The sequence below is a fragment of the Geospiza fortis genome, unplaced genomic scaffold (genome assembly GCF_000277835.1).
Source record: "Geospiza fortis unplaced genomic scaffold, GeoFor_1.0 scaffold72, whole genome shotgun sequence".
Lineage (NCBI taxonomy): Eukaryota > Metazoa > Chordata > Aves > Passeriformes > Thraupidae > Geospiza > Geospiza fortis.
The window spans coordinates 3361471-3370424 of record NW_005054338.1 but is presented as its reverse complement, the minus strand read 5'-3'; the positions used below and the strand labels follow the sequence as shown (position 1 = coordinate 3370424).

Genomic DNA, 8954 nt, shown 5'->3' with positions numbered 1-8954 from the left:
TTCCATCAATTATCAATGCAAACAGAAAGATTAACTGAAAAAGAAATATGTTAAAAATACAAAGATGTCAAATACGAGATCATCATGTCATTGCAACCAGAAAACAAAACAAAACAACCAAAACCCCTAAAACTCTCTTATTTCTGCATTTCTGTTAGATGTATTGCTTTGACCTTCTGTGTTTTGAGGTCTCCCATGCCACTTTCTAGTTTCCAACACAGACCTTTACAGAGAATCCAGCTGTCAAAATTGAAAGAAAAGTGCTACATTTTCACCAGCAGTGTTTTACTCTGGCACAGAAATATGTCCATTGAGGAAAGGCAGCACATGCATCAGAGTCCATTTTCTAACAAAATTAAGGTATTTCCCTAATTCAATCTTTAAAATTTCCAACTTTCTCTAGAGCTGTACTGATATTTAGAGGAAGAGAAAAGAACTTACTAAAACAGGCCTTTCTGCCCACCATTGTCAGGTCAGGAAAGACAAAGGTTTTTGGAGGTAAGGTCTGAGGCTTAAGAGTTGAAGTACAAGTTTGAGTAGCTGAGTATCATTAGTAGCTGGGCTGGCTACTTGCGCCTACACTCTTATAAGGTTATATAAATAGATCTTGGCTTGCAATTCACATAGATGCTCTCTGGAAAGTCAGGAGGACTGACTGTTGCTCTTGTTGCACGTGGAGGTGAGAACTTCGAGGCTCTAGCCTGCAACAGGAGGAAAAACATGTACCGTTGTATTACATTGTAGAATTTTGTGGGGCTGTCATTCCTATAGATCCCAAACTAAAAGCAAAGAGCAGAAGAGACCTGGTAGGTAATATTATTGTTGCAAAAGAAATGTGAAGTGATTTCTCTGAGCTCTCTGAGCAAAAGGGTAGAACACAGAGGGTGAAACATGAACTGGCAGACAGATGCAAGAACAGCCTTCATAAAGTCTCGGACATTGTTTTCTTAATATTGTTTTTTTTCTTAATATTGTCTTTTCAAAAACAAATTTTGAAATGTTGGTATCTACAGCAAAATAGATGAAAATGAACGATGATAGGTTCTCTGAAAACAAAACAGACCACAAACAATCCAATTTAGGCACCTAAAATCACTGGAAGACTTTGACATCTGCAACTCCCCCTCTCGTCAATGAAATTGTCCTGAATGCCACACAAGAACATATCAGGAAATGAATCATGCTAACTTCAGAGCATTCTGACTGCTTTGCAACCAACAGGGCACACGACCATTAATTAAATCATGAGCAGGAAACAAAATAGGAAATAATTGGTCTTTGCATGTGCATTAAGTGAGGCAGAAGCCCTGAGGAAAAGCAGCACATTTTCATTTTTGTTAAATATATATCACAACACACTGGAATTAGAGAGTGAGTAAAAGCTGTGGTGGCAGATTTATCCCTGGTGTTTCCTGGCTTTACAAGTATATGAACTGCCATATAAAAATAAAAGTTTCATAGCTGTGTTTGTCTCCAATACAGTGAAACAAAGTGGACCTTTTTCCCCTCATTGTAAAAGGCATGTCTAGTTCTAATCTTTAATCAGGCAGGCTTCTGCCATTAAGAATACACATTCTTAAATAAAACATCTGAGTAAAGACTACTCTGTGAAGCAGAAATATGAAAATATTACGTTTTGGGAGAGTTAAAATTCAGCATTGTAAATGCGACTTATACACAGGAAGTGCACCACACCACTCTCTATCCAGGGCTTAAACAATTGCTCAGATACTCTGATTATACATGAAGATAGGGCCATCCAAACAACAGACATTCTCACAGATGTTGTGTTCCTCATCCCCCCCTCCAAGTGCTCACAGAGGTGTATGGGAGTATGTCAGAGCAGACACATTGGAAATAAATTCCAAATTTTAGTGAAGAAAACACCAAAACCTGCAAAGGACACACACACAAAGCCCACTTACTGTAGAGTGTTCTGCTGGGCCCTGTGCCCGTTTACGTAAGCAGCAAGCTGAAAGGAGGATGTCAGGAAGTTAGAGTGGTTTGATGGTGCCGGGTACACAGCTGTTATAGCTGGGGTTCTCCTCTAGCTGCCCCCAGCTCTTGAAAGACTTTCTTCAAAATACAGTTACCTTCATATGTTAAGTTTTTGGGGTTTTTTACATCCTGCTCTTTAGCACACTCTTATTTTTCCCTTCATTTGAACTTTTGTTCATGCTGGGTGCCCTGGTTTCTACTGGGGTAGAGTTGATTTTCTTCCTAGAAGCTGTGTTTTGCATTTAGTGTGAGAAATGAAACAAATCAGCTATCTAATATGCCCAATGCACAACTATCTGCAAGATATCAATGTACATTTGGCCTATTCTTACACTTGCTCAAGGGAAAAATTATCACTGCTCATAGAAGGAGATTATTTGTGTTAGGTCACAAGTTTATGAACTGTCATTCTTTAGTATAGAATTCTGTGCCAGTAAATGCAGAACAAACAAAATAATTCTAAAAACTGAAAGCCTGCCCTATTCTCAGAAAGACCCCTTTTCATCCTGAATGAATCTATGACATGTCTGTAATGCATTAATACCACAATACCTGTGGCTCTTTCAAAACTCCAGACTTATTCTAAATTGCTGCCCCTTATTTTATTATGACTCCTCCAAAAGGACAGTGCATATATGAACATTTTCCTCAACCCTTGCCTCCCAACTCAGTCTCAGCAATAAAGTGCATGTCCTTGTACCTGCATTGCACATGGTCAGCAATGGGATTTTAATATAATTCAGATTAAAAGGACTCACCTCTGTGCCTGAAAATCAAGCATAAAGTCAGACCAATGACAGCAATGGTACCTGCAGCTGCTCCTGTCAGGATGTAGAGAAGCCTATGGGAGGTGTCTGAGCAATGAGAAAAGAGAGCAGGTTACAGAGCTAGATGTCAGTATCCATGAACTTGTGACATAACTGCCTACCTTATCTGGAAGAAAAAGCTAATCCTCTGCTTCCAAACAAAGCAGAGAGAAACAGATGAGATCTCTGGATGCCAACCAGCAATAAGAAGCTGCCTCACACTCCCAGTCATTTGTGTGCACAAACACATTTTCATTTTCAACTCATCTGCCTTTACATTCTCATTTTCTTCAAGTACTGCTAGCCCTTTACAACTGAGCAGCGATCCCTGCAAAATGCTGTTATTAATGACTGGTTTATGCTGATTTTTTGTTCTTCATGCCTTTACTAGTAGAGATGGTACTTTGGTGATATAAGCGCATCTTTAGCTGCTCTTACAAGTCCTACTGCAATGATGGACTTCTAACAGGTCCAGCACAGCCAGAGAAGCTGAATTTTAGCCTTTACTACCTTTGGAACACTTGCAAGTCACAGACAGACAGGCTCCAAGGAACTTTTCTCCAGACCATCACTACTGTGGAAAAGCTGGACAAAATGTTGTGGGGAAGGTGGTTTTAGATTCTTTCTTGTTTCTCGCTATCGTCCTCTGATTTGAGTGGTGAGAAATTACTTTCTCTCAAGTCTCTTTGGCCTGTGACAGTAATTAGTGAATGATCTCTCCCTGTCTTCACTTCGACCCAGGAGCTGGCCATTGTATTTTTCTCCCTGTCTTGTTGAAGAGGAGGGAGCAATAGAGTAGCTTGGAGAGCAGCTGGCAGCCAGCCAAGGTGAACAAGCTGAAAGCAGAGTGAGGAATTCATGTAAAATAGAACAGGAATTGAAAGAAAAACACACTGAAAGCTTCTCCATAGAGTGCCACAAAGCATTTGGTTTCAAAATCATTAATTTGTCTCTCAGCATGTGCTAGGACTTCACCTTATAACCACTCTACCCTAGCTCCAGAGCCCTAGCATTTAGTGGGAACAGCTGCACAGAACAGCAGAGAGGAGCCCAAGACATGACGAAAAACAATCACAAAACAAAAGTATTTACATCTCAGGTCCATGACCAGAGTCTGGTTCATGGCTGCGTGGGTGACCAGGCAGGTGACAGAGGGAAATGAGCTGTTGGCCCAGCCAAAGTAGCTCACTCTGGTCACTGTTCCATTGGGGTGACGGAATTCTTCCTCAGAGCTGTGATTGCTTGCAGGGATCCAGGAGATGTCAGCAGCTGGCTTTCCTGCAGATGCCTGGCACACAGCCACCCTGCTCTTATCATGGGTCAGAGTCACCGTAGGAGGGACTGCAGAAGAAATTTTAAAAAGCCACAACCATTATTTCTATTCATATTTTTTATTTCTATTTAATTTTTAGTCTAAAATCACCAACTGAGAAACTGATAAACAGGTGGGTTTTTTTAGATTGTACGACCAATTTGTGAGACTTTAAAATAATTTGAAATATTAACACATCTTAAAAGAAAAACAATACATCACAAGGTGGACACCTCAAAAACTAGCTGGCTGCATCTAAAGTACTGCTTCTTTCTGTTTGCCAAAAGGTGATGACAGATGATTAGCAGGAGATGGGATGACAGAGAAGGGTGGATTCAATAAAGATTTTCAACTTGACTGATGCAAAGGCAGATTGCTGAAGCTTCAGGTACAATATTTAGGAGTTTGAATATGTGGAATCAAAAATCTGATAGCAGGGAAATAAAAGAGGAATTGGGCAAAACTGTTCTGCTTGAAGTCCAACAACTCATATTATGCATTTGGCAAAACAAGGAAAGGCTCACACAACACCTAAACATTTATCAGAAAGGCATGATTCTGCAGGGAAGAACCAAAAATACTCCAAAACCTAAATGCAAAACAAATTAATGACAAAAAATAGCAATTACGGAGTTGCAAAATTAATTTCTTATTATTTTTAGTTATATTGAGATGGCTTAACTAATATAGCCAGAACAAAAAAATCTTCCCCTTTTTTTATGGAAACCTAGATACAATTTGCCTGACTACATGAAAAAGGTGATTTGATGTATTTATTATGCTTCCTAATATTCTTTTGCTCCTGCCTATGTTGCAAATAGACTAATTTAATTTTTATTTTAGTGATGCAGCCTTACCTATCACAGTCAGAGGAGAGAGAAAATGAAAATTCCCTTCAGTGTTGGCAAATTCACAGGTGTAAATTCCCTCATCCCCGAGGTCCACAGGGTAAATACGAAGTGCAGGGTCTCTGCCAGGTGAATATTTCCATGTGATCCTCTCACTGCAGTTCAGCCTGCTTGTCTCATTGTGATCCCTTCTATAGGACAAGAAGCAGCAGCTTCTGCAATTCCTCCTCCACGTCACCAGCAGCGAAGGCACGTTGGAGATGTTGGGGCAACTCAGCACAGCTTCACGGCCAATCTCCACACTCACCCAGTTGTGAGCTGCATAAGAAGAAAAAAAGACATTAAAAAGGTGCTACAGCCATGGTAAAAGCACAGGAAACTCTTGCCTTCATCACCCTTAAAAATATACTTCCTTAAAATATACATTTTGACCAGACTTATGTACTGAACTTGACCCAATTTGCAAAGGGGCACTGATTAGTATTCAACTTCCAGATCCACCTTCCTGAAGTTTGGAAGTGCAGTGGAGATGGTGCCTTTTGCTGTGGACAGTGATGCTGATAAGCTGCAAGTCCTGCACCTTTATTTTAGGCAATAAATTTCTATCACTTTAATAAAGGCTTTGAAAAATTGATGGGGAAGGCAAAATTCACTCTTGAGGGAAGGGAAACTACTATCAAAAATTTATTGTATTCCTGAATTAGGTGCCTTGCTTCAAGTGCCAGTATAACTCAGTATAGCTATGGAACACACACCTGTGGCACAGTCAAACCAACATCACTTGGAGCAGAAGTTTATTAAGAAACATGTGGATCCCTTTTATTCCAGAGATCATAGCTCTCCTGCCATTGTCCCAGCTGAACAAGTGTGTCTTTAGATGACCAGTTTTGGATTCCTGTCCGATTTATCATTCTATGCCACTCTGCAAGGCACTCAATTATTTTGCCAGCCGAGGAGACATTACTCTTTCCATTCCCACAAAACAATGGGCAAAATTTGCTCTGGTGTACTATGAACTTTCAGTGTCCTGGAAATACAGAGTACCAAACAATGCTACATGCAGTTTTGGATGTTTCTCACTTACCTTCAACCAGATTGATTGGCAAGAAAAGGAGCACAGCCAGAACTGCCCATTTCTGAGCCATCTTTAGCAGAAGGAAGCAGCACTGCAGAAAATGAAGGCAAAGAAAATGGCATGTAGTCACAAATGGTTGTGCTCATCCCTTCAAAGGGAACATGCAGTAAAACCCATTTCCTTTGAGTTCTAAACAAGACCCCATGTCAAGTGCCACTCTTACAGTGAAGAAAGTAAAGCAAAAACAGGGTTGAAAATAAAAAAATAAAATAAAGACAAAAAAACCCAACCCAAACGAAACTAAACAAAAAACAAGCTACTGTTTGCAAACAGTTTTTTTAAAATCCTGGATCTCTGGTACCACTCAGGATCTAGACTTCATCAACTATTTGGCAAAGAAATGATTCCTAGCCTTTGCATGCTTTTAATTTCTTGAAGAGTAACTCCCCTTTTGAAGCAAAAAGGGGAACAAAAAGAGCAGCCCTCCTATTGTAAGAGATCAAAACCATAGGAGTTTGTTTCTTGCTTTCATAGGCAGGGTGAACTAAAGTGGCATCTAGTAACTCCTGCTATTCTACAACTATCTAAACCTTTTAACAAACCATGTCTTATAAATGCTGCCATTTCTCTCTCTTTAATAATTTACTTTCTGAATCAGGCACCCACAGCTAGAGATGATTGGAAAATTATGCTCCCATCCCATGGGAAATACTGACACGATGATGTTTTCATTCCCAAGTCAAAGATTTCATTTTAAATGTGAAACAAACCATGAGACAATGCCTGGTGTAGAGGAGAGAAACCACAACACTGCCACACGTGTGGCACAGGAAGAACAAAAGCTGCCACAGGCACGAGCCAAATACAAGAGATGGTGTTTTCCTTAACACAGGGTGATGCAAGTGCATGTTCAAGTCACTGAATCACAGAATGGTTTGGGTTGGGAGGGACCTTAAAGATCTTTTGGTTCCAAACCCCTGCCATGGACACTTCCACCAGACCAGGCTGCTCAGACCCCCATCCAACCTGACCCTGAACACTTCCAGGGATGGGGCATCCACATCTTTTCTGGGCAATCTGTTCCAGTGCCTCACCACTCACCCTCAACAGAATTGTTTTCCTCAAAGAATTGTTTTGCTCACAACTCTAACAAAGAATTGTCATGCATCTGGATGAAAATCGTTTGTTACCACCTGGTAAAAATGCCAATGCAACCACATTGATCTACATTCTGCTACTAACGTGTAACAAGCACTGTAATTCTTACATTAAAAACATCTCAAATTTCACTTTCATTCATATAAAATCTTTGCCATAAAGGAAATATTTTGTTTTGTTTCATTTTATTCAGCACTGTCAGAAGTTTTCGGAGATTTTTTTCTTTGCAATTTGGATACATTATGCATGCAAAAGTTGCTTTCAATCAAAACAGTTTGAATCTTTAAAAACTGATGTTTTTAACAAAAAAAAAATTAAAATATACATTTTGACCAGACTTATGTACTGAACTTGACCCAATTTGCAAAGAATTTGTTGGTCTCTTTCAAAAGGAAAGTAAAAGAAAAAATAACAAACCTTCCACAATTTCCATCAGCAAATTCAGTATTCAAAAATTTTGATGGGTCCATAAATATTCATAACAGAATATTTTCATATTGGAACTTGTCCCAGAGAAGTATCTTTTTTCTAAATGCATTGAAATCTCATATATGCAGTTTATTTGCTCAAAAGAACAGGCATTAATGATTAAAAATGGGACCTTACAGAAAGGAGAGAGTATATGACTCTGTTTAAATATTCATGGGTGAAACACAGAATCTAATCTCCAATTTTTAAAATTCACAGCCCTTGAACAGTTGTGCCTCTGAGCGAGAAGGAACTCTCAAAATCCATAGAGGAACAACCAAGCAGAGATGAATCAAACCCATTTAAAAGTACCAAACGAATACTTGGAGGCTCGCCTTGTGTTATTGCCTTTGATGGAATTAAAATGCCTCAACAGCTGCATTAAAATAAATTAAATTTTTTACCCTAAAATAAATCAAATTTTTTACTCAGCCTCGGTGGTGGTGGCTGACACAAGACCATGCAATACATGTGCCACTCTTCCAGCTCGGATTCATCCCAAGGAGAGCTGAGGCAGGGGGAGATCCCCTCACTTTAGGGGCTCAAGAGGAGCCCTCCTCTCCCCAGAGCCTGGGAGGGGAGCAGCAGCAGTTCCAGCGTGCTCTGGTCTTCCAATTCTCCTCCTGAAGGGAGACTTCAGCCCTGGCAGCCGCTCCCATGGGGATCCCAGTCCTGAGGGCAGATTTCAAGGCAGCTTCTGCACACCAGGGAATTGCAGGGATGTACCTGGAGCTCCCTTCCCTCTCTGTCCCCTCCAAGGGCCCAGATATAAGTGCAAAGTGGGAACTATCTCAGTTTAGGAGATTCCATCCCTGCGTTCAGCTGTATGGTTCATTAGTTTCTTTTTGTTGTTGCTCCTGAGCCCTTCACATGCAGCTGATTTTTCTTACAGACAGATAAAGCCTCCAGCCCCCTCCCCCCTTGAAAGAGATGAGTCAAAAAAAAACCCTCTGGTGATACACTGCCCTGAAGAGGATGTGGCAGAGTTAAATTGAGAGAAACAAACTGCTTTGTGACATGGCAAACAAGTCACAACCTTAGCTGTCTGTTGTTACACATCACACACCAGCCACAAGCCTTGAGCTATGCAAAGCATCAACCTAAAATCAGGCAAGTACATGCAATGTCCAACATGATTTAAATACTTGCTAACACAGCCTGGAAAAGGAAAAGGTCAGGTATCCATCAGTGCATCAGTTGTCACCACAACTTTTTAAAGGATAACCAGTCTGTCATAGAGCCATTCCCGTGTTTACCTCAGCAAAATACGTCTCTGTTTTGAACTGAAA

The 8954-nt window shown here is 40.3% G+C and overlaps 1 protein-coding gene across 1 annotated transcript; it reads right to left on the bottom strand.

The window, feature by feature from the left end:
• Nucleotides 1-584: 584 nt before the first annotated feature.
• LOC102041802 (cell surface glycoprotein CD200 receptor 1-B-like) lies at nucleotides 585-6109 on the bottom strand. Its single transcript, XM_031058117.1, has 6 exons — nucleotides 6049-6109; nucleotides 4974-5282; nucleotides 3897-4145; nucleotides 2757-2852; nucleotides 1926-1972; nucleotides 585-701 (listed from the first exon to the last, which is right to left on the bottom strand). The coding sequence occupies exons 1-6, from the start codon at nucleotides 6107-6109 to the stop codon at nucleotides 585-587; spliced, it is 879 nt and encodes a 292-aa protein (XP_030913977.1).
• Nucleotides 6110-8954: the final 2845 nt, after the last annotated feature.

Excerpts from the sequence above, each read along its gene's own strand:
- LOC102041802 (XM_031058117.1), bottom strand. The coding sequence starts at position 6,109 with ATGGCTCAGAAATGGGCAGTTCTGGCTGTGCTCCTTTTCTTGCCAATC. Across the intron at positions 5,283-6,048 it reads GCCAATCAATCTGGTTGAAG|CTCACAACTGGGTGAGTGTG; the intron begins GTAAGTGAGAAA and ends CTTCTTATGCAG. Across the intron at positions 1,973-2,756 it reads CTTGATTTTCAGGCACAGAG|CTTGCTGCTTACGTAAACGG; the intron begins GTGAGTCCTTTT and ends TCCTCCTTTCAG.